The 26686-nt window shown below is 42.6% G+C and overlaps 1 protein-coding gene across 7 annotated transcripts in view; it reads left to right on the top strand.

Moving 5' to 3' along the window:
- Positions 1-26686, top strand: part of CADM1 (cell adhesion molecule 1) — a 506083-nt gene that overhangs the window by 335193 nt on the left and 144204 nt on the right. For all 7 annotated transcript variants that reach the window (XM_077456955.1, XM_077456956.1, XM_077456952.1 and 4 more), the window contains one exon: positions 25230-25326. In XM_077456955.1, the coding sequence (XP_077313081.1) occupies positions 25230-25326 (97 nt within the window). The remainder of the gene's footprint in view (positions 1-25229; positions 25327-26686) is intronic.

Here is a 26686-nt window from a genome sequence, read left to right as displayed (position 1 = left end):
GATTTATTTCAAATAAAGCCTCCTGTGCATTCCTTGTGCATTTCTGGCCTAATTTGGGTTAATTTAAAGTATTAACTTAAAGTTACCAACCTATGCCTCAGACTAATTCCCCGTACACACGATAAGAAAATCGCATGGAAAATACTGCTTTTGAAGCGATCGTACGATAATCGGATCGTTCGTACAGAGCCGATCAGGACAGTTCATCCGATATTATTCTATAGGACATGCACGGTAATTGCTTTTCGTACGATGCCAGATCATAAGATTTTCGTTTAATCAGTACAGCTATCATTTGAAAATTCCTTACAAATGCATTACAACACATGACATCACTTCCAAATTTTTTTTCTGTCCTGTGGGAATTTTTGTGACTTTAGTAAACTCATCAGATTCGATCTGAGATTAGCATGCAATAAAAAACGGACGATCATTCATCCCATGATCTCATCATGTGTATGGGGCATTAGCATAAAATAAAAATAAAAAAAAGCCGGTCTTAAAGATTATTTATTCTGTAGTTTGACATTTTCTCTGGATTGCTGGCCCGGTTTTCTAGTTTCCTGGGAAAGGACCATATGCAGCCTTGAGTACTCTGCCTGTGCAAATGTGCCCAGGCAGCCTGAAATTCAACACAACTCCAAATTTTGTGAATGACTAGGATCACACAGGTACACTGGTGATGGGCATGTAGTCCAGAGGAGGAGGACTTCATGACTTGTGAAGACAATTTGGGTGTGTTCCCTCGGACAGGAAGTTCAGGGAAGCAGAGCAGAGACAGCAGGTGTCTGTAGCTGCAACAGAATATTTCTGGGCCTTATAGAATGCAGTCATTTGTTTATATATTTTTTGTTTATATATTGTTTATATGTTCCAATATGCTTCTTTATATATTCCAATATGCGTCTTTAAAAAAAAGAAAAGAAAAAACCTTAGTACTATTTTGAGCTTGGCCGCCTCCTCCTCCTGTCAGGCCTCTGTATTGGTCATTTTGTGTTGTATGATGGACAGCATCACTGGCGAATAGGGGACAGGACTAAAGCAGCAGCAATCTTTATCTGGATCTATGAAGAAGAATCTGGACAGCCGCACTCCAATATAAATGCCCTTATTGTATAAAATAACAAAAGCTCAAACAGCAGGGTACAGGATAAATTAGATAAATTAGCTAAAGCCAATTTATCCTGTACCCTGCTGTTTGAACTTTTGTTATTTTATATAAAGGTGTTTATATTGGAGTGCGGCTGTCCAGATCCTCCTTCATTGCTATATGCTTAGCCTGCACCTGCTGCTTCTCCCTTGAGGAGACTGTCATTCTCAACACACCTACCTGGAGCTTTTCTCTCCCTCTATCTGGATCTACTGATCGTTTATACATGAAGCTTTCATTAAAGGTAACCATATGCATTTTTCATCATGTGCTTAATTTGTCCAGGTTTAGGGCAGAAGACAATGATAGTGCCCATGTGCAGTATCCTACCACAGCCAATCAGAATCCAGTTTACTGTAAGGTCAATAAAAGCTCATTTTTGATTTGTTGTGAAGCGTTACTGTGGCTTACACATTGCTCAAGGTGTTAATAAATGAGCTTGTAAATTAGATAATGTTTCGAACAAACATGGTCTATCTTTCCTTCTGCAAACCCTTTTAAGTGCTTCACAGTTTTGATTTCATTAATAGGCAAACAAACCTCGGCACATTCATCCTGTTTTCCGCAAATACTTCTTACATCTGTTTCATCAGTTAATAGTAAACTACGGAGTGAATTTAAATTGCTAATGAGGAAAATATGGAGTATTAATTAAGTACCACGGCACTGCATGTACTTAGTATTAAATATTCAAGTGCTGCTGCATAGCCTTTCAAGTATTAAGTAAAAATGCTGCAGGATGTTCCGACTCCAGCCCAGGCCTAGTCGTGAATTCTGGAATATTGTAAAACATTGATATTCCATAACGCACAGGGCTCATAATAGATGAGATGTAAAATGCAGCTGCCTGATGCTTGGTGTTTAAATGAAAATACTGGCTCCCCATCTACTTTGCAGTCGGCTTCCTACCCTCTTTCTTCAACAGTTGCTTAGCTCAAGTGCTGATTATCTCAGATGCACTTCCTTTTTACTCCTGTAGAAGGCAGATTGAGGTTCTAGCATGGGTGTCATCATGCCTCTTCCTTTGGGAGTCATGCTTGTAACTATCAGCTTTGCAATGTTTTATGGGACTTTTAGGGTCACAGGTTGAGCTCCCGGGGGTTATAGCATTGTACCTTAGCTGGTGACCTAGAGTATTTTTTTTTTTCGCAATCGTTAGAATAATTTGTGATAATCACATCACCAGAAAATATCTGTAGCCTTAGGCTATAAAAGGTTTGGTATAAATAATTTCCTCCTTTCCTCTCAATTTTAATTTTGATTGTTGCAGTTTTGCGTTCTTAATTTCATTTTTTGTGTTAAAGTTCCAAAAAAAAAAGTTAGGCCATTGTGTAAAATCTGCATAAAAACAAAACGTAATGATTTACAAATCTCATAAACCCATATTTTATTATAAATATAGAATAGAAATATGGGATAGAACACGTATCAAAATAGAACAGTTATCAAAAGTTTAAGCTGAAAAAAAACTAAAATTTTAAGAAAACAACAATTTACATTTTCAAATTGGATGACAGCAACACATGTAAAAAAGTTGGGACAGAGCCATGTTTACCATAGTGTAGCATCCCCCCCCCCTCTTTTAACTCTTGTAATTGTCTGGGAACTGAGACCAGTTAGAGTCTTGGAATGTTGTCCCATTCTTGGCTGAGCATATGTTGCTCTAAAACCTGGATATATCTTTCAGCATTGATGGTGCCTTTCCAGATGCCCAAGCTACCCACTCCAAACGTACTAATGCACCCCCATACAATCAGAAATGCAGGCTTTAAACTGAGCGCTGATCACAAGCCCAAAAGGTCCCTCTCCTCTATAGTCCAGAGGACGTGGCACCCATGATTGCCAAAAAGAATGTCAAATTTAGATTAGTCTGACCACAGAACTGTTTTCCACTTTGCAACAGACCATTATAAATGAGCTTTAGCCTTAATATTGGGTAAAATATTAAGGATGAGGATGTGTTAAGTATATAGATACCACACGTGTCAAGATTATAACTGTGTACACATAGGTGTGTATGCATGGGAGGACGAGGGTGCTTTTAACTTTTTTTTTTGTTTTATTTTAACCACTTGCCGTCTGCCCTATAGACAATTGACGGCGGCAAAGTGGTTTCATAATCCTGACCGGACGTCATATGACGTGATCAGGATTATGAGCCGCTGCGCGCCCCCGGGGGCGAGCATCGCGGCGATCGTTGTTGCGGGGTGTCAGTCTGACACCCTGGCAACTACGATCTCGGTAAAGAGTCTCCGACGGAGACTCTTTACCATGTGATCAGCCGTGTCCAATCACGGCTGATCACAGTGTAAATGGGAAGAGCCGGTGATCGGCTTTCCCTCACTCGCATCTGTCAGACGCGAGTAGAGGAGAGCCGATCGGCTGCTCCTCTGACAGGGGGGGGGTCTGTGCTGATCGATTATCAGCACAGCCCCCCCGAGGATGCCCACACTGGACCACCAGGGACGCCACCAGACCACCAGGGAAAAGGTAATAAAGGTCATAATCCTCCCTAGACCACCAGGGATGCCAGTCAGCACAATGGGTGCCAATCAGTGCCCATAATGGGCATCACTGATTCGCATGCATTATTGTTTGGCACTGATTGGCATCCATTACTATAGTATAACACCGATGCCGCCTATGAGTGCCCACCTGTGCCGCCTATGAATGCCCACCTGTGCCGCCTATGAGTGCCCACCTGTGCCGCCTATCCATGCCCACCTGTGCTGCCTATCCATGCCCACCTGTGCCGCCTATCCATGCCCATCCGTGCCGCCCATCCGTGCCAGCTATCAGTGCCAATTTGTGCCACCTATCAGTGTCCGTCTGTGTCGCCCATCCGTGTCGCCCATCCGTGTCGCCTATCAGTGCCACTTCATTGGTGCCACATTGGTGCCCATCAGTGCCGCCTTATCAGTGCCCATAAGTGTAGCCCCATCAGTGCCCATCAGTGAAGGAGAAAACGTACTTATTTACAAAGTTTTGAAACTGAAACAAAAAAAAACATTTTTTTTTTCAAAATTTTCGGTATTTTTTTATTTGTAGCGCAAAAAATAAAAACCGTAGAGGTGATCAAATACCACCGTGTGTAGCATGACCGTGTAGCATGACCGCGCAATTGTCATTCAAAGTGCGACAGCGCTGAAAGCTCAAAATTGGTCTGGGCAGGAAGGTGTTTAAGTGCCCTGTATTGAAGTGGTTAATGTAATTTTTTACAGTTTGTTTTTTTATTAAACTTTATTGCTATCACAAGGGGGCTAACAAGGTTTTGACAGATTGGTCCTCTTTATGGAGACATTAGGGTTCTGTCTCCCGTTGGGGAAATAAACCCCCTCTACCACTGAAATACCATCGTAAGCTCTTCTTAATATGATGGCCAAGCTGATTTGCTATTGCTTTCCCTTGCAGTAGATGATATCTGCTCTTTGCTGGAGAGAATAGAACAGTGCTGTAGTCTCCTCCTTACCAATGTGTAAAGGACCTAAATCCAGCGTACTTTGACATTCCAGTATTTAACAGCGGTTCAGTGACTTTTCCTAGAAAGACTTATGTAATGGAACCTAATTGCATTACCCATTACTCGTTACAGTTTTCACTGTTAATGGTAGTACCCCCATATGTATTGCTCTGGGATATACGAATGCAAGCGTCATCATTAAACATGGTTCACAAATGCACACATCTGATTAGAAGAAAACACATCATTAAAAAAATATATATTTTTTATATATAAACAACATTCTTTCATTCAGTGAATGTACAAAGATTTTTTGTCTGAATATTCTCGTCTGAAAATTGTTCTGTGTGGCCAGCATAGGGCTCAGTACACACCTATGCAGTATGCGTTTAATCTATTTCTGCAGTGTGTTTTGATTTTTACGCACGTGATTTTGCGGCGATTTGCGTTTTTGCATTTTTTTGGCCAATTTGTTGTTGGGCAGGTTAAAAAACAACAAATTTCTGCAAAAACACATTACATGCTTTTTTGCACCTTCTCCATTGAAGTATATTGAACCAAAAAAGCACCATTTTGCGTTTAAGAAAAAAATAAAAAGTCCCTGAGCCTCTCCAAATATGCAGCAGCTGAAAAAAGATGTAAACACGTCCTACAGGAAACCATGTAAATGAACTGTAGTGCCTTTCTGCAAAAATCACCAAAAAACAAATACCTGTGAACCAGGTCTAAGACATTAAGTAACATAATGGGGTTAAAAAAACTAAAATTAGCCCTTTATAGTACAAAGATAAGCAGATAATCACTACTGTAAGGGGTCCATTTTTTTTTTTTTTGTAGAACTGTGTAAGTACAGTAGCGATTTATTTGCTCTTTTTGTATTATAAAGGGCTCAGTTAAATTTTTTTTAACCACATTAAGTTACTGGCTGATTAATCGATTATGAAAATGGTAATCAATTAATTTCATAATCGATTAGTTGTTTCAGCCCTACAAATCGCATCAGTGTGAACCTGGGTTTAATAACAGTCATCAGCTGTTGCTGTCCCAGGCAGAGTGCCTTTGGTATTACTCTGCCTGTGACAGGAGCCGGCCCTATACAGAAAGCAATGGCTAATACAGCTCTTCTTCCGGAGCCGCTTGCTTCCTCTACTGCCATTCACAACACTGATGCTCTGGCATAGAGGGTTGGCAACCAGTGATCTGTGCTTACTGACCCGCCATCCCAGAGCAGGAGGCCGCAAGTCACATTAGAGGGCTCTGTGGGTCACTGGTTGGGCACCCCTGCCATAGATTAATCGAAATTCAGCCGGTTCAGCAGGGACCAGCCAAATTTCGATCTACTTATGGTCATTCTTTATCAACAGAAGTCAGTTGTTAGAATAGGAATGTTGTAACACTTTTGTCAAATAGTGGTTGCAGCCAATCGGACCAGGCGTCTCTTCAGAATACATGGGCACAGAGGGGAAAATGTCTTCATCCACCTCCCTTGTGTAGATGGAGGAATCTGTTTATTTTTTTTGTTTTTGTTTTTTGGGGGGTTTCGATCCCCTAGCTGAATGAAAAAAATAACGATTAATCCATGGCCAGCTTTAATCAGATTTTCGACATCCCTTGCAATAGGAGTTTCAGTTTTGGTGAGATACTCCGTAAGATCTCTCCTCCTTTTTGAACGCGCACAGCTTTTCCCATGAGAACCCGTAAGGTTTTGGTCCAATGTTTTTTATGAAGGTTGACCAAAGTAATGAGAAATTAGTCAGGAAGCAGGAGAAAGAGCTTGGCGAAAGAAACAGTGTGTGGTTGATTTACTAAAACTGGAGAGTGCAGTCTGGTGCAGCTCTGCATAGAAGCTAGTCAGCTTTCAGTTTTTGTTTTGTTTTTTTGTCTTTTGTCGAAGCTGAATTGAACAAGCTGAAGTTAGCTCATTGGTTACTGTGCACAGCTCTACCAGATTATGCACTCTCCGGTTTTAGTAAATCAAGGCCTATGAGTCTGCAACAAAGTTTGCTAAAATCCTTGCAATCTATATAGATCACCTAGAGCAGTGTTTCTCAACTCCAGTCATCAAGGTGCCCCAACAGGTCATGTTTTTGTTGGAAGGACAACAGCATGTAATGTACTGTGAACTAAATACTGTATGCATTATACTTATCTATGCAGCAGGTGGCGCTGTAGTATTATAGTGTTTATAGTATGTATTCTATAGCAGGATATATTGTCTGTCTATGTTCAATGTACTTGTTTGTTCTCTTCCGGTCTCTATGATGTAAAGATATGTACTGCAATCCTCCATGAAAGTAAAGCTTATTGCTGTATATAAGAAGCTTCCAGCGCATAATTCAGTACTCTGCCAGCAATTTTTTCGAATTTTCCTCAGATGAAACAGCTGTGGTCATTTCTAAGGCAGTGAAACTGATCAAATCGCCTGTGCAAAATAATGGAGAGCACGAAAATATGACCTGTTGGGGTGCCTTGAGAACTGGAGTTGAGAAACACTGACCTAGAGGGTAGTGTGTTTTTTCTTTTTCTTTTTCTTTTTTCTTTTTTCTCTTCCTCAACAAACAAAAGTTGTTCTTCAAAGGAAATCTAAACAAAATACACAGGCAGTCACTATTGTGATCCTCTGAAAACACTAATTGCCTGGCTGTTTCTGGCTATTTCAAAATTCTTTGAAAAGGACTTGTATTTCTCCTTTTCAGCTTTTCTTTTAGCATAGCAAGAGTATTTGAGCAATAAAATTTAGTTTACACCTGTTGTGGGATTAAGAATGCAATCAATATGCTGCAGAGATGATTATTGTTTTAGAAATGTACTGCCTTTTTTACTGAGATGAAAAAACTTGTTTAGTTTGCCTTTCCCTTGTATCGCAGGTCCTTGTAACCCCTGTCTTTCTAGGAATGTACTGTACTTTAGTAAATGTCAGGTACGTTCACATCTTTTAACAAAGAATGGTCATGTAATCTAAAGAGGGGAAGCCCATATGAAACCCTTATACTCCTGAACATATACCACACCATAGAGATAGAACCCCTGTCTGGTTTTTGTTGCTGTCTCCCACTGGAAATATTTACTCCATTTGTCCTGGTGATCATTGTTACCTGGGCAGAAAGTGCCAAATGTTATAGTTGTCACCAGAAGGACAATAGATGTGAACCCTTCCAATGGGGCAGCACTTCCAGTGATAAATGTCTGTGTATTTAGCCCCACTTTGAATTGGTTTCTTTTCACTTTCTCAGGACAGGAAGTAATGAAATGCCTTTCCATCAGGTTTTAACCATTCCCTATATTATGCAAAGGAAAAAAAAACGAACTTTAGATATCCTTCTTTTTTAAAGGGCATCTGCCTACAAGCACTAGGGCAGGGGTGCCCAACCAGTGGCCCGGGGGCAACGTGGCCCGCGGAGCCCTCTGATGTGGCCTGCGACCTCCTGCTCTGGGATATCTGGTTGGCAAGCCCAGATCACGGATTCTCAACCCGGCATCCCAGAGCATCAGTGTTGTGAATGAAGCCAGCGGTAGAAGAAGCAAGAGCCACATGAGATGATGCTTCCTGTATAGCGTCACCTCAGAGTGATACCAAATGCACTAAAAGCAAAAGCTGGTGATACCCGAATTGAAGACTGTTATTAAAGGTATGTTTAATACTATAATCACAGTGTATATATCGACATATCTGTTCTGCAGTGGTTACCGACCTGCTTTCAAACTGATCCACCGGTGCAGTGCACCTGCACATTACCTGCCATAGACCACTGTTATTACCTATGGGTTTGTGCGCTTTCAGAAAATGCACCACACCTGTAGGATATAATAGAATTCTATGGCAAAGTGCAGCTAACCCACAGGAAAGCCAGAGGTACACTGCTCTGGATAAACCACAGCACATCAGTGTGAAAGCAGCCTTAGGCCCCTTTCACACGATCGGTCCAACCCAATCAGACCCTCCATTTAAATGTAAACAAACTTGTGTCTGTTTACACCTGCCTACCTTCAATCTGATCCGCTAAAAGAAAAAAAAAACATAAGGGGATCTGTCCCCTTCCATCTGGGTGGATCAGAGGGCCCATAGAGTAGAGTGGGCTGTATCTGTGTCCTCTCTGCATATGCGGAGTGTACATGGATCTGTCATCTGCCCACTCCGCTCATTGTGGCCCGCGACCAGTTACCAAGTCGCTTAAGTGGCCTTTGCTCTTCAAAAGGTTGGGCACCCCTGCACTAGGGTCATTGATTAGACCAGCCTTTCTCAACTTTTTCAACACGGAGGAACCCTTGAAACAACTTTTTGGTCTCAGGGAACCCTTGATAAAAAATGACTATATCGGCAACTCATGATACGCTATATGTAATGGTCATTGGGAAGAATCTCCCCCTTACAGATAGCTAAAATGTTCAATGATGTGAGTGGGAACTACTCTGAGAGGCAGAAATGGCTTATTGCTCAAGGAACCCTTAGCAACCTCTAGATGAACCCTAGGGTACCATGGAACCCTGGTTGAGAAACTCACTGTACCTGCGTGGGTTTCCTCTGGGTTCTCCAGTTTCCTACCACTCTTCAAAGTCATGCTGTTCGGTTAATTGGCTCCTGTCTAAATTGGCCCTTGTATGTGTGTATCAATGGATGTGAGTTAAGGACCAAGATTATAAGTGCCTTAATAGCAGGGACTGATGTGAATGTACAATATATACTGTATTTATTGGCGTATAACATTCACTTTTTTACCATGAAAATCGGGTGCAAATAGCGCGTGCGTGTTATACGCCAATACAAAAATTTAAATTTTTTTCTTGAAACTTCCCTCTTAAAATTAATGTGCGTGTTATACACCTGTGCGTGTTATACGCCGATAAATACAGTATGTAAAGTGCTTTGTGAATTATTACCAATAATTATAATAAAGAAATTAGTGACCTCTCCCCAGTGTAATCATCCCACTTCTGTTTGCTTGATGGGAGCTTGGAGCCACTCCATGAATGCATTGTGACAGGTCGAGCTCGTGTCACTGTTTAAAATCGAGGTATAGGCCAGAATCTGCAGGAAACAGGCACACTAATGATGCAGGCGTGTGCTGCATTCATGTTAGAGCCAGAGTTGGAGGTCAATGGCCCCACCCTCCCAATGTGTCAGTGTGCAAAGAGAGCTGTGAGAGGAGCTCTTATGCTCCATACTGTCCAGGTCAGGACAGACAAGGCATGAACCTGAGAGTACATGAGGGACAGAGCAGATGGGGAGCTGCAAGAAAAAAACAGAGCTGAGGTACAGAGTTTTGTGCACTGGGACTGTGTGTTTGATGGTCTGGAGGGTCAAGGCATGTGGCTTAAGCAATGAATCTTGCAAGGAGAGCCACAAGGCTGAATTCTATGTTTTGTTGCATTGATGGTGAGAACCCTCTGCATGGGAAACTATTCAGGTGTGAACTTTTTGCTTTGTTTTAAAAAAAAAGTTGACAGAAAAAGCTTGGAAATGTACTTCTGGCATGGAGTAAACTCCCTGTTTGGCGCTACCAATGGGCTAAAAATTCCCTGACTTGTTATAATTGGTGGAGAATGCAAGGGGGCAGGAAAACAGTGGATTCTGGATTCTCGACACCTGAAACCGTGAGTTGCCAGACTCTGTTTGTGCTTGGCTGTGTGGGCAGCTAAATGTGTATGGTCTTGCAGCCTAAAAGACTGTATGCAAAAAAATGTTTCTGGAGAACTGTGTCCGTGACTGCAAAGATGGGTGCTGTTGCCTGTGGCAACAAAGGAGTAATCTCTGCAGCTGATTTCATACAGCCTATGGTCATATTGAAGATGTTCTGGCTGCATTTGAGAATATGGCTTCATTCAAAGCGTGGCCCAGATGCTGCTGGGCTGAATTGGTGCAGCCTTTTTTGACAGAGGAGTTACAAGGGGTGTACCGTTTACAGGGCCCTGACCAAGATGACTGTGATCGGTAGGAAGTAGCAATACAGGTCTCCTCCATGGCAACCAGAGAGAAAATGTAATTTGGGTGATGGAGCTGCAGTGAAGAGGTGGCTCATCGTCCCCACAAAGAGGGCTGGGATACCTAGCAGGGTATTTGTGGTTTCACCCAGTGGCTGCGTGGGGAGATACACTCGGAGACGCACCAAATGGAGAGGTAAGACTGTTCCTGATAAAAATGAAAGGGAAAGGGATAGTAGGGGATCACGGGGTAAAACAGAGCATACAATGAATTGCTTACTAATGAGATTAAAAATGTTCAGGTACATGTTAATACAGCCAGCTGCAAATGTGTATGTAATTTATGAAGCACTGCCAGTGCATGGTGGTGAAATAGCATCTGAAGATATGTTAATGCAATGTGATCTTAAAACAGACTGGGATGCATGGAGCAAGGAAGTACTTGCGTTATTGGATGAAGTCTGGTGTAAGAATAAGGTGAACACTGCTGCTGGTGTGCCAGGAGGAGGGCCTGCAGAGCAATCTATAGACCAGGGCGCGTTGGCTGCCGCAGAGATTAACTCTCTCATGACAGAAGGTCCGAGTGAGTGTGAACGCACAGCAGAAATTTTGCCCACAACGCATGAAGTTGTTAGTGTAGTGTGTCTTGTGATGACAGACATTCTGAAAGAAATGTTAGAATCATGGAATTAGCAGCCGGGCGTATATCCTGCCATCCTCTCCTGGGGCAGGAGAACTTGTACCACGGGGTACTGCTAATTGGAGCTACATAGTAAAGGCTGTACTGGGCAGAGATGGCCAATGTTGGGGTTATATGATGTAATATTTGGTGTTAATGTTGAACACCGTCTCACATTGTGCTGGATTGCTTCATATTGATGTTGTTTATTAGAAGCACTCTGGAGTACTGTTGGACAGGTCAGAGGTATTGAAAGTACCAGTCATAACAGAAATGGATTAAAAGTGTGAAAAAAATGTGGTGAAAAATGTTTGTTGGTAGGATAGTCACTTCTGGAGTGTTGGATAACGGGGTAATGTGAAGCTGTGGGAAGGGTCCCATAGGGAGTAACTGCTTACCTGTATGGTCCCTTCTCAGATATTGTCCTAGCAAGCAATGGGACAAGAGTTTCTGATATTGACAAGGAGTCGTGGATTTCAGAGGAATTGGTTGCCAAGAGTAACCACACAGGTATCAGCAAACTTGAAAAAAAAAATGGTGCTGGTTAAAGTGTTATTAAACCTAGGACCGTGCATTCACTATAGCTGGTCTCCCACAGTACACATAGCATGGAAATGCAATAGTTTTAGGAAATATAAACTGCTGAATACCTTTTCTCATCAGCAGTCTTGTGACTTCTATCAATGTCTGGTTAAAGCTTGTTGGAGGAGTTTTTGTTCTCCCTTGATTGTCCTATGAGGCTGCAGGACCCCTGACCCTCTGTCTGGACAGTGCTGATTGGCCCTGTGCTGGTCACATGCACTCTCCCAAAAAAAAAACTCTAGCAATACACACCAAACAAATGGTTTGGAGACTGTGAAAGAAGGGGAGGATCAGAGGTGACAGGATCTAACAGCCTTTTTACAGAATGCAAAGGATTAACCACTTAGGTTCCTCAGTGAGTATAAAAAGCCTGTTTTACTGCATATACAGACTAATTTTACTGTTGTGGGTTTAGTAACACTTTATGGTTGATACAGGTAGTAAGGGAGGTGGTTCACTGACAGATGAGATAGGAGTAGGTTCCCTACAGTTCCGGGAGAGTAGGCCTGGGTATGGTAGAGAGATCAGTGGGGCCCCAAGGGTCAGGAAGAAGTGCTTGTGGAAGCACACCCAGAAAAAAGATGTGGTTAGAGTGACCCTTTAAAAAGGTCAGACAGGTTTGGACTCCTGGGGATGGTAGCTGGCACAGAGGTGCCAGTGTGAAGAGTGGGTGTGTCTTCTCCCTCTGGTGTAAAACAGGGGGGGGGGGGATATATGTGGTGGTTTGAGCCCATGCCACTGTTTAAAATGGTAGTATAGACCAGATTTTTTCAGGAAACGGGCACACTGATGATGCAGGTGTGTGCTGCATTCATCTTAGAGCCAGAGTTGACGATTGGTGGCCCCACCCTCCCGAGGGGCTCAGTGTGAACGGAGCTATGGGAGGTGCTGCTATGCACCATACTGTCCAGGTCAGGACAGACCAAGGCCTGAGCCTGAGAGTCCATGAGGGATAGAGCAATTAGGGAGCTGCAAGGAAGATACAGAGCTGAGGTACAGCGTTTTGTGCACTGGGACTGTGTGTTTTGATGTTCTGGATGACCAAGGTAAGAGGCCTAGGCAATGAAGCTTGCAAGGAGAGCCACGAGGCTGAATGGCTGAATTTTGTTTTGTTGCATTGATGGTGAGAACCCTCTGTATGGGAAACTATTCAAGTATGAACTTGTTGCTTTGTTTTAAGTAAGTGGAGAGAAAAAAAAACCTTGTCCCAACACTATAGATCTTTTTTGTTCTACTGACCTGCAACAATGGGCACATGATGAGGCTCCTTTTAAAAGTAATAGGATACTTTTCTAAAAACCTCTAGTTTGTCATTGTACGGTCACAATGCAGCAAAGACTTGGCATAACTGCATGGCAAATTGTAGCTGTGTACGTCAGGCGTGGCTTATTTTAGAAAGGCCAGATTTATACACAGACAATGTCACAGTCCCGTCCCTCCATGGACTTCTGCTCCCAAAAGTGAGCAGGACTGAAGTATCCATTCCCTGTTCTTGGCTAAATATATAAAATGCTGCCTTTTTATTTTATTCAAAAGGAAATGCCCTCTTTCCTGTACTTCTCAGAGCTGCTTATTCTTTCCTTCATAATATCCCTAAATTTTAAGTATTGTGAAGTAATGTCTTTGTAATTGGCAAACAGAAATGATCTGATCATCTTAAATTGGCAGGTACTGGAATTTCCAGCGACTCTTAATGTGTAATTCATTTATTCAAACTTAATGTCCATTAACATTTTGTGAGAGCTCGTTAGCTTTAATAATGCATTTCTACCTTTAGCTTCAGCCACCAAAAGCCAGATTTAGATCAAAGAAATGAAGCTCCATGAGATAATAAGACTTCCTTGGCTCCTGATGTCTCTGGCCTTTCTGCTGCCCTTCATGTCAGTGGCGGTAGCGTAGAGAGTAGTGGTATTGGAATGAATCCAGTCAAGCGCATCTTAATGCGTGGAGAAATTCCTCCTGTATGCTCTACTAAAGAAAGGGGTGATGTGATGGTAAGAAAAAAAAATCTGCGTCTTTTCTACTGGGAAAATCTATGGCAAATCACTGAGTAAACATACATTTTTTTTTTAATGAAAAGTAGGTGTACGGTATGGTTTGAAAGATAGCAAAGGATGCTGTTTATTAAGTCCATGGCTGTAGGGGGAAGGGGATTGGAATCTTTGCTCTGCTAGCTGCAGCTTTCTTTCAGAATGAACTATAGGTGTACTAAACTGTTTAGCAGCCAAGTCATGAATCTACATTTATTTCTTCTTCATTAGGGGACACAGAAATATTTTATTCAATTTAGTTATTACAGGTATTTGTATGGCGCCTACAATTCTATGCAATGTGTTGCGTATATTGACATTCAGGAGACCCTGCACTCCCGATCTCACTTGCATACACACGCATACTAGGCCAATGGAGGCTCCATGCACATTAACTTTAAAAAAAAAAAAAAAAAAACTGCTCCTAGAGGAGCAGCAACTAATGTTATCCTATGTGTCCATGCATATTAGGTAGTCTAGAGGCCGTTTTTAAGCAGTTTCAGAAATGTTTTAGAACCAGGAAAAAAAAAAAACTGCTAAACATTTCTAAACGTTGGTACAAAAAAAGCTCAATTGTTAACAGCATTGGCGTTTTATAAGCTAGAGTGCATGAAGCCTTAGACAGGAGACATTAATCCACCAGAATGTCTTTGGAGTTTGGGAGGAAACCAAAGCAAGCATAGGTAGAACATGCACACTCTATGGTTGGGATTTAGACGGATGACCCTAGTGCTGCAAGGCAGAAGTGCTAACCACTAAGTCACTGTGCTAGTAGTGGATATATGGGTTATACTGTTGCCTTCAGGAGGAATAGGACAGCAGCAAAGTAGTCCCCTTTTAACCTCTGCCCGCCCGGCCTATAGCAGAATGACGGCCAGGCAGTGGTTCAGTTATCCTGACTGGGCATCATATGACGTCCTGCAGGATAACAGCTGCCATGTGCCTGTGGGGGCACGCATCTCAGCGATCAGTGGCGCGGTGTCAGTCTGACACACCGATCTCCGTGAAGAGCCACTGGTGGAGGCTCTTTACCACGCGATCAGCCATGTCCAATCACAGCTGATCACGATGTAAACAGGAAGAGCCGTTGATTGGCTTTTCCTCACTCACGTCTGACAGACAAGTAAAGGAGAGCCGATCGGCACCTCCCCTGACATGGGGGGTCCACACTGATTGTTTATCAGCGCAGCACCTCCTCAGATGCCCACACTGGACCACCAGGGAAGCTCCTAACATGTGGATGGCCAAGTACATCCCCCATGGCCATCCACATGTGAAAATCAATGCCCAACATATGCCAATCAGTGCCCACAAATGGGCACTGACTGGTACCTCTATGGCACAATAAAAATGAGTGATGCCCAGCAATGCCACCCATCAGTGCCCATCCGTGCCGCCTACGAGTGCCCATCCCTGCCGCCTACGAGTGGCCATCCCTGCCGCCTACGAGTGGCCATCCCTGCCGCCTACGAGTGGCCATCCCTGCCGCCTACGAGTGGCCATCCCTGCCGCCTACGAGTGGCCATCATTGGTGCCATATCGGTGCCTGTCACTGAAGAAGAAAACTTACTTATTTACAAAAAATGTTAACAGAAACAAAAACTTTTTTTTTTTTCCCCCGTCTTTTTTTTTTTTTTTATTTGTTGCGCAAAAAAAAATCGCATAGGTGACCAAATACCACCAAATGAAAGCTCTATTTGTGGGAACAAAATTATAAAAAATTTGTTTGGGTACAGTGTAGCATGACCGCGCAATTGTCATTCAATTTGCGACAGCGCTGAGAATTGACTTGGGCAGGAAGGTGTATAAGTGCCTGGTATTGAAGTGGTTTACAGCCTGGTATACCCCTCACACTACCATCATGCTTCATTTTTGAAAATTGTGGGTCGAACACTGCCCTCGGCCAATCAGTTGCAGGCACTTTTTAGGTATTCTGACAGCTGGTAATAGTGGCTGTCAGAATACAACATTCCAGCAAGGGGGATTTGTGTATGTATGCCTATTGTATGGATGGGAACATCTATTAGTGTTTGTCTAGCTCATTGATAACTAACACATCAAAATAACTTACCTGTGATCCTGTGAGAAGGACAGGAAATCAGATAATGCCAGTACTATACTAGAATGGGTTTATCTTAAAGTGGTTGTAAAGCCTTACATATACCCAGTGAAGTAATTTGCTTCAGGTGATACAGAGATGCCACAAATCCTCCTACATAAGTTGTACCTGTTTATCTGCAGTTTTCTTTTTCCTTTACATCTGTTCAAAGTGCTGAATTATTAAGCTTGTCTGAGAGTTTGAAAGCTCATTACAAAAGAGTGACGTTACACTCTGCAGAGCTCAGTGAGAAGAGACCTGAGAGTTGGATTGAAGTGACTTAGTGCTCCTAATTGAGACAAGTGCGCCTTATAGATGGTTATGCTTTGTTCATATGTCATGTCTGAGATTTACAACTACTTTTAACACCTTCACACTGAGCGTACGCAAATATGCAGCCCCACTGGACTTTTCTGCAGGGCCACATATTTTGTATTTGTGTATCTCCTTGCGCTTGGAGTGAGCCTGGGGGTCTTAGCGGAGGCCCTATATTAACATTCGGGACCTGGGAACTCCTGATTCCGGATCACCTATTCGCTGTGATGGCCTCTGATCCGTCGCTGTGAAGCCCACCCCTATGTTTTCACTCCCTGTGAATGAACGAGAGGGGTATATCGTATCTCTCTCTCTCCTTCTCCCTCTCTGCAGAGAAAAAATAAATAAAAAAATATAATAAAAAAATCTAATTAAAAAATACCTAGATTAAGATTTGATCTAGGTCATTGCCAGGGTTAGTGTTTGGGTCAAAGGTCGGGATCAGCATTTTTTTTTTTTTTTTGCTCTTTTCAATTAGTATCAGTGTCAGTGTGTTTTAGGTAGAATAAAACCAAAACAAAGTGATTTTGGGCTGTACTATAGGTACAAACCACTAACATACACATACCCGGTATCGTCGTGATTCTCAAGAGCAGGAGAATTTAGTTTGGGTTGTTTTTTGGTTGAAGGTTATGGTAGTAACAATAAATATACCGTTAAATAAAAAATAAAATACTTTGGGACAGTTTTCCTTTGATAATAAAAAAAAAAAAAAAAAAAAAAGGAGCCAACCATTGCCATTTACCACCAAATAAAAACCCAATTTGTCTTGAAAATAAATAAAATGGTATAATCCATTTGGATGCACAAAGTAGTGATATGTACGGTTTTACTAACGCATGCCAACATTGCAAAATTGTGATTGGGCATTAGGATTTGTTTTACCCTTAGGCTCGTAGGGATTAAGGAATGACTACATTTTGCAGTGTTTGAGGCAGGCTGCATTGTTACCTTATCCTGGGAGAACTGTAGAAGGCAGATACAGTAAGATAGCATAGGCTTTTCGGACCTAGCACTACACTCTGTGTATTCTCTTTTGTACAACCTCCTTGTCTGCTCATCTAATTTTGCCTGTTTATGTGACCTCTCCTGCTCTCTGTTGTCCTCTTCCCCTTGTTCGGTTTCCCATGTTGTTCAAGGTCAGATTTCGATGGCAAAAAGACTTAAAGCAGTAATGTGTCGCTTTAGAGGGCTGTGCTCCGGTGTCTGAAGCTTCTCTGCTTGGTCTGCTCTCCTGAGCTATGAGCCGCCCCTCCTCCATGTACTGCACAGAGCTGCATTGTGCACCCAAGCTGAGAACAGCCCATTACTGCCCTGGTGCACACACTGTATCTCGCCATTATATATGACACTCAGACGGATGTATCAGTGTGGAACATGGCATAGATCTGTAGCTTCTCCCCAGCATGAAGGCAAATGAGTTTCCTTCAGCCGAAGCTGCTTCAAGTATGAAACTCGCTCTGCAGAAATAGATTTTGTGTTAGTGTGATATCAGTCCAACCGGCTTGTATTTCCTCGCAGCCTGTACTGTACTCGCTCTCGCTTCTCATCTTGATAGCTTCTTTGTATGTGTGTAGGATCCAGACCTGTATAGCCAGATGGAAGGCAGATACATAGCACAGCCACAAGGCTTTCTATATTAGGAGCTCATAACTTGGCAATCTACTATGCTGTTATGAGGTGTGAATAGATCCTCCTTTAGGGCTCCTTCAATCCAGTAAGCTTTGCCAGCTTTAGTGCGTTGAAAACGGAGCATGTCGAAGGTAGCAATGCCATTCTCACCAGGGCAATAAAAAATTCATGCAGCATCTTTGGAGTCTTTCCTCATAGTACGTTATTTTTCACAGAGTTCTTGGCACCGTAAGCATGTGAATTTCTGTATAAACACCCATGCTTTCCCCATATGTCACCTATTCCTAAAGCTCATTATCGCCCTAACAGTTAACCCCAAAACTATTCCACTCCCTGAAATTAACACTTAACCCACCACCTACCACTTGAAGCCTAATTGAAGTCTCACATCTTTCTTTTTAAATTTCTGTGCTCGGTATATTTTGTCTTTTAACTGAATATCCTTTAAAAATGTCTCAAAATCCAATTTTTCTTAGCCCCTGTACACACGGTCGGAGATTTCGACAACCAAATCCGTCGGATTTTGCCCGAAACTGTTGCATACACATGGTCGGACTAAGTTGTCGAAAAATCCGATCATTCAGAACGTGATGACGTAATTTCGTTACGATGGGACTACGTTCAGGCTAGTAGCCAATAGCTTTGATGTAGGAATTTGATCTGAGCATGTGTGGCACTTGGTCCGATCAAAATTCTCTACACATGATCGGAGTATGTCCGATCGAACCAGTTGGTCGGAAAATATTTCCAACAAGTTGGAAAATTGGGTCCGACGGATATTCCGACGGAATCAGTCCGATGCATACCACACACAGTCGGATAATCCGACAACATGGTCCGATAGGACACATTCCGACGGATTCTCCGACCGTGTGTACAAGGGCTTGGTGTCAATGCTTAACCTGCTGTCCCACATCAGTTCTCAATACACTCATTCATATTTAAAGGGTACACCCTTGAGTTGTCCTCATGCAGATTTGTAGTGCGAAGGAAGAGGGGAATGTGTCTGACCATGCTGTCATGTACTCCATCTTACACACCTAGTCAAAATCTGCTGCTGCCTCATGTCTGGAGTGGAGAAAGATGGGGTTTTATCTTTCTCCAGTTTTTGTAATTCCAGGAGCTGGAGCTCACAGACTTCAAAGTGCTTCTCCAAGCCTATGTCCAGATTTTACCAGGAACCAGCAGGCTAAGTGTGTTGCAGTTATAATCTAAGACCTGACAGTAGTTCAGACCTCCACCCAAGAGACAGGAGGTCTGTGCATAGGAGTCAGGTGGACTCTCTCAAGGAGTCAGAGAGGCTGCATTGCGCAGCCAGAGCATGTATATCTGCAGGAGGAAGCTTTAGTTTGCAACAGAGCAGCAAGAAGCTGATCAAGAGTAAGCTATGAGAAAGCTTGAGTTTAAGCAACTGTGTGTATTGATATGAGGATCAGACCCATGGTCTATGCTTGAGCCCTGAACCAGCCATGTAACCCAGGAGGCTGAAGAATTTTGTTGTGCAATTTACAATAATGGTGCAAACCCCCCGCGTGGGCAACTGATGTCTTTTGTAAAGTTTTCTGGCCCTTGTGCGGTGCTTGTGCTGTGTCATTTGGCCCCCTGTATACCCTAAAAAACTTGGCTGATCCTGTCTGGCCCCATTTGCCCCCCTACTAACAGACCATGATAATCATGGCTGCTGAGCCCCTGACATTCTGGTCTATTTCCGTGATTTCGTCAGCCGCAGCTATCCTGTCTGCAACTATCCCTGTGTCTGTGTCCTCTCTCTTCCTCCCCCTCCCCTTCTCTCCCTGCTTGTATCTGATAAGTCTTTTCATCCCCTCTGTAGCATTAGAATATCTGTGCCTGTATAATGTAAAAACTCGGCCGATCTATACCTGTATAAATGGCTCCAGCTGCTCAGCTGATGGTCGTCTCTCTCTCCTCTCTCCCCTTCCTCCACTGGCTGATGTCAGCAGGATGGCTCGCCCCCGCTCACTTCAGCTCTGAGCTGGAGAAACAAGGGAGCTGACATGTCAGCTGAGTGCAGCTTATACAGGTACAAATCTGCAGTTTTTTTTTTTTACATTACACAGACACAGGGACAAGTGTATGGTATGATACAGAGGGGATAAGACTATGTTAGTACTGTGGGTTAACAACCACTTTTAAGGATACCATCTTGATCTTGATCATGTAGTCAGCAGATGTGTAAACTTGGAGCTACCTATACCAGCCACACCTAAAGATAGTCTGGGTTCCTTGAAAAGCTCCTAGCCTGTTAAGACTTCTCCAGTGCAGACCCTATTGCAACCAGATCTTCTACCCCACGGTTTACTGCCAAGCTTCTCTTCGGCCTTTCCTGTTGAAGCCCAGGTCCTGAGGGACAGGAGCCTATTAGACTTGGTTATCCCTATGAGTCAGAAAGCTAGGAAATACAGTTCTTGTAAAGTCTACTATTGCACTTAAAAGGTGCATTTATGTTAGTGTAAGACATGAAAATGCCATTCCATAAAGTTGGAACGACAAAAAGAAAAGGGAATTAACATGGACTACTCTGAATAAGTTACTATGTACCATCAGTGAAATTGAAGACTATCTTGATATCCAAAAAATTAGGCAAAGTAAAAATTACATATATTTTATTCCAAAAAGTTCAGATTAAAAACATTTGTTAATGACCAACCATTTTACAGGTTTATATCATTATAACACAAACTATAATACAATGAAATGATACCCAGCCTCCTGTAGGGAGGGAGCTAGGGATACAACAGCTAATGCCCAAGTTGGTGAAATTTCTTTACTAGTTTCAACACAAAGTCGCTTCGTCAGGAGATCTCTTGGCGCATGTAAAGTTGAATAGATATATTCTCATGATTAAATTATACAAAGCTTATCACAATGGGACATATGGCCTTATAAAGTTAGAGTTGTGGAGTAATTTTACAGAAATAATAATAGGATGGCTTACCACTGTGGTCCCCAAGAGGGGCCCACAAATAGGCACGGGTGGCTCCCAGGTATAAGGATCTGCCACCCCCCGGGGGGGGGGACACATTAGGCACGTTGCACAGAGTGGGCTGTAGGTAGCAATTTAAACAGGGAATGTATATAAATATAAATATATTTGATAAAATATTTTAGCCAACACGTGGCAGATAATTGATTGAAAACATAGCATCTATTAGTGTAGGTCAGCAAAAAAAGTGATCAAAAAGGGGAAAGACTACATCCCCACCACCTTGCAGTTAGCTCACATGTGTGAAATTTCACAAGATTTTGTGAGACAGTTGAGGTGGCCTGTAATTGTTTAACCACTTTCAGACCAGACCATTTTGCTGGCTTAAAAAGGAAGTAAACCCTGATGAGTTTACTTCCTCTTTCATTCCCTGCAAAGGCAAAGCATAATGGACTACTATGCATCGCATAGTAGCCCGTTATGTGTCACTTACCTGACACAGGAGCCAGCGAAGTCGCCACTGTCCCCTGTAGTCCGTCGCATCCATCTTGTTGGTGGGGTCTCGCAGCTCCGCCGCTGTCATTCGGCGAAGCCGCGATGACTTCACTCCCGTGCATGCGCACGGGAGCTGACACGCGCGGCAGCTCCGTCGCTGAGAATACCACGCTCAGTGCGCCTGCGCGCCGCTGTCTACGGTGCATGCGCCGTAGACAGTGGTGCCCGTTTTCGGGCAAATATCTCCTAAACCATATAGGTTTAGGAGATATTGCTTGGACCTACAGGTAAGCCTTAATCTAGGCTTACCTGTAGGTCAAAGTGGTTTGTAAGGGTTTACAACCACTTTAAGAACAGACCACTTTTTGCGATTCGGCATTGCGTCGCTTTAACTTACAATTGCACGGTCGTGTGACATGGCTCCCAAACAAAATTGACATCCTTTTTTTTCCCACAAATAGAGCTTTCTTTTGGTGGTATGTGATCACCCCTGCATTTTTTATTTTTTGCGCTATAAACAAAAAAATAGCGTAAATTTAAAAAAAAACATTGTTTTTTACTTTTTTCTATAATAAATATCCCCCAAAAATATTTATATAAAAAAACAACACTTTTTTCCCTCAGTTTAGGCCGATACGTATTCTTCTACATATTTTTGGTAAAAAAAAAAATCACAATAAGCGATTATTGATTGGTTTGCGCAAAATTTATAGCGTTTACAAAATAGGGGATAGTTTTATGGCATTTTTATTAATAATATTTTTTTTTTTTGTGACTGCGACATTATGGCGGACACATCGGACATTTTTGGGACCATTGTCATTTATACAGCAATCAGTGCTATACAAATGCACTGATTCCTGTGTAAATGACACTGGCAGTGAAGGGGTTAACCAGAGGGTGGCAGCGTAGGGGTTAAGTGTGTCCTAGGGGCGTGTTACTAACTGTGGGGGCTGGGCTGTGTGTTGGTGAACACTGATCTCTGCTCCAATCACAGGGAGCAGAGATCAGTGTCACTTGTTGCTAGGCAGAACTGGGAGATGCTGTTTACTTCCGCATCTCCCCATTCAGCCTCCCCGTGAGACGATTGCGGGTATCACTGCGGCGATTGAGTCCGCAGCACCCGTGACCAGACTCACGGGGATCCTGACTGGCGTGCATGCGCCAACAGTGGTGCGCACGTGATGGCACGGTGGCATCTTAAAGGGACGTACCTGTATGCCCATATGCCTGTTTGTGCGATTCTGCCGACTCACATCGTCATGCGCCGGTCGGGAAGTGGTTAAAAGATGCAACAGGCTGAGTGTTGTGTTTTGATGTTCACGTTTGCTAAAGCCATGGCAATATGCCAACAATAACAAACTACACTAGATCTCATACAGTACATTGAATGTTTACAGTGGTCTGGCACAGAAAAGGTGGATGAAGAAACTGGCCACCAATGACTTTATCATTTAAAATGGCGGTAAAACTTCCCATGAGGGGGTGGAAAGAAACATTGGGATATGTGAAGAGGGAAAAAGAGGAGGCACGTAATATTCATCTTATGATACGCATTTCAATAATGGTGGCAGTTTCATATAAGAAGGTGAAGGTTCAATTTAAAATGTTTGGATGAGGCTAAACTTTAAGGCTGGGTTCACACTATTGCGAATTGGATGCAGGTTTCCCTCATCCAATTTGCATGTCAGGAGATTATGAAGCGGCTCTCGATGGAGCGGAGTGAATTGCATAGAAGTCCTGTGTCTCCTGGTCCATTTCAGGTCCATATTCAGCCGAAAATTGGGACTGAAATCAGACCTGAAATGGTGAACAGGGGAGTGCCGGACCCCTGCTGTGAGCCGCAGTGTGAAGCCAGCCTAAAGAATTCACGGCAGACCTGTTAATCGGACATCTTTGTGGGTTTCTGGGTAGGACTTTTTACTTTTTGTCACATGATTCTGTGGTATTTTGTGTAGAATTGTATGAAATAGAGGGTGGAGTTTAAACAAGTGAACACACTGGTTTGCATTTTCACAGGCCTTGATTCAGGACCTTTTAGAAGACATCAGAATGTTTAGGTGTTTAGCTGGTAGAACAGGAAGCTATCAGGATTAAGTATGAACCCAGTAGGAGGCTTTGTCCTTTAAGTCATAGTTGTTTGACTGGATTGCAAGTTTAAGGGTCTCATATACAGCTGTGCTCATAAGTTTACATACCCTGGCAAAATTTATGATTTCTTGGCCATTTTTTAGAGAATATGAAAGCACAAAAGCGTTTCTCACTCATGGTTAGTGTTTTGGCTGAAGCCTTTTTTTTTTTTAATTAATTTAACTGTTGACTGTTTTTAAATCATAATTTCAACAGAAACTAGCCAAATGACCCTGATTAAAAGTTTACATACCCCAGTGCTTAATACCGTGTGTTGCCCCATTAACATCAATGACAGCTTGAAGTCTTTTGTGGTATTTGTGGATGAGGCACTTTATATTCTCAGCTGGTAAAGCTGGCCATTCCTCTTGGCAAAAAGCCTCCAGTTTCTGTAAATTCGGGGACTGTCTTGCATGAACATCACATCTGAGATCTCCCTAGAGTGGCTCAATGAGATTGAGGTCAGGAGACTGAAATGGCCTCTCCAGAACCTTCACTTTATGCTGCTGCTTTTTGTTAACATACTGCATTCATCTTGCTATTATTTTTGAAAAAAAATCTCCTGTACCTTTTGTAGCTCGCACATCCCCAAAACATCAGCGATCCACCTCCGTGTTTCACAGTAGGAATGGTGTACCTTTCATCATAGGCCTTGTTGACTCCTCTCCAAATGTAGCGTTTATGGTTGTGGCCAAAAAGCTCAATTTTGGTCTCATCACTCCAAATTACTTTGTGCCAGAAGGTTTGAGGTTTGTCTCTGTGCTGTTTGACTTATTGCAAGTGGGATACTTTGTGGCATTTAGTAATGGCTTTCTTCCTGCGACTCGACCATGCAGCCTATCTTTCTTCAAGTGCCCTCTTATTGTGCATCTTGAAACTGCCACACCACATGTTTTCAGAGAGTCCTGCATTTCATCTGAAGTTATTTGTGGGTTTTTCTTTGCATCCCGGACAATTTTGCTGGCAGTTGTGGCTGAAATTTTAGTTAGTCTACCTGAGCGTGGTTTGGTTTCTATAGAACCCCTCATTTTCCACTTCTTGATTTGAGTTTGAACACTGCTGATTGGTATTCTCAATTCCTCCTTGATATATCACTTTCCTGTTTTTATACAGTTCAACTACCTTTTCCTGCAGAACCTTTGACAATTATTGGGCATTCCCCATGACTCAGAATCCAGAAACGTCAGTGCAGCACTGGATGAAAGATGCAAGGGTCTGTCAGGAATCTAGAAACTCTCTGACTTTACACACACACACACACACACACACACACACACACACACACACACACACACACACACATATATATACACACACACATATATACACACATATATATATATACACACACATATATATACACACACACACTAATTAGAGATCACAGGTGAGGATGGTTACCTTTAATAGCCATTCAAACCCCTTTCTGTCAACTTGTGTGCATGTTATCAGGCCAAAATCACCAGGGTATGTCAACTTTTGATCAGGGTCATTTGGGTAGTTTTTGTTGGCATTATGATTTAAAAAGAGTAAACACAGCTGATTGATAATAAATGGCTTCAGTGAAAGAAATGTTGTGTTCATATTCTCTGAAAAATGGCCAAGAAATCATAAATTCTGCCAGGGTAAAAAAATCATTTGGAAGGTAAAACATCTTCAATATATGCACTTTACGGTTTGCCTGGCATTCAAATGTAAGTTTATTAACAAAAACTGTGTCCTGTAGCTTGATTTATTTATAATTCTTGTGACTATATTTTAAAGTAATAATTTTGCCTTTTTTATGTTGCTGCAGATAAACCAGTGGTGATGGTGTCCGTGAATTATCCACAGGGTCTGACAAGGGAAGGAGAAGCTCTGGAATTAGTCTGCAGAGTCGTTGGTAAACCCAGGTAAATTGTGAATAATGTGTTATGATGGAGCTTTCTAGGGCTTGTGCACACCATGTCTGTTGACTGTTGTCCCTGTACACCAACACAGTGTGTTTCAACACAGGGAAACATCGAAAACAATTGGTCCATATAGTGAACTTGGTGTTGAGTTATTCACTTTAAGGCTGGGTTCACACTGCTGCGGCAGCGAGAACCGGATGTGATTCGCACCGCACTGCAAATCACATCCGACCTCTGTGCGATGCGAGTTCAGCCATACAGATAGTATGGCTGAATTCGCATCGCACCCACCGCAAACTCGCACGGGACCCTTTTTTTGGTCCGCAGCAGAATTGGATTGCATGGGTGTTCACACCATGCGATCTGATTCCTGTCCGAGTTTGCAGATCGCACTGCGATATGCGAACTGATCTGGGAGTGTCATTAAGGTTTCACTGACACTCCCAGCAGTCCGCATAGGGCAGTGTGAACTGCCGGCGGGAGACGTGATGCGGGAAAACGCCGCAGACTTGCGGCGTTCCCGCATCGCTCCAGTGTGAACCCAGCCTAAGGTCATCACAGAAGACCAGGGGCATTCTTTACATCTGGAGGAAAAGAGATTTAACCTCCAGATATGGAAAGGCTTCTTCAGAGCTGTGACAATGTGGATCAGACTCCCTCAAGAGCTGGTCCTGTCCAGCTCAGTAGATTGCTTTAATAAAGGTCTGGGTTCTTTTCTAAATGTACATAATATAATTGGATACTAATATTTATAGGCAAAGTTGATCCAGAGAATATCTTATTGCCCCTTGGGGGATCATGAAGGATTTTTTTTTCCTGCTGGAACAAATTGGTTCATGCTTTGCTGTAGAGCTGCACGGTTCTGGATAAAATGGAAATCACATTTTTCTTGCTTAGAATAAATGATTCTCTCACGTTTCTCGGAGTAACATCTTTCACATCATACAAAAAAATTGGGCTAATTTTACTGTTACGTTTTTTTTTGTTTGTTTTTTTGTCATTGAGGTATTTTTCCTTTAAAAAAAATTGCTTTTGAAAGACTGCTGCACAAGTACAGTGTGACATAAAATATTGCAACAATCTCCATGTTTTCTAGGGCAGCTTCAACCTTATGGGGCATTTTAGGGTGTACCACTCTTTCTGTTCTCCTTTCTTTCCCTTTTATCTCTCACTATGCAAATTTCTTGCCCCCCCCCAAATCCCTCTCTCTAGCCTTATTGCTTGTTCTTTCTCTTATTCTTTCTCTCCCTTTTTCTTTGTTCCTTCCCCTCTTTTTATTTTTTATTTTTTTTTCTTCGTCTCCCTTCCATGTATTCTTCATTTTTATTCCTTCTCTTACTCCTTGGTGGAGGGGATGGGA

Source organism: Lithobates pipiens, unplaced genomic scaffold (genome assembly GCF_037356315.1).
Source record: "Lithobates pipiens isolate NorthernLeopardFrog02 unplaced genomic scaffold, aLitPip1_a1.2 Scaffold_27, whole genome shotgun sequence".
Classification (NCBI taxonomy): Eukaryota; Metazoa; Chordata; class Amphibia; order Anura; family Ranidae; genus Lithobates; species Lithobates pipiens.
The sequence above is the reverse complement of the archived record's forward strand: the minus strand, read 5'-3'. Positions and strand labels throughout refer to the sequence as shown.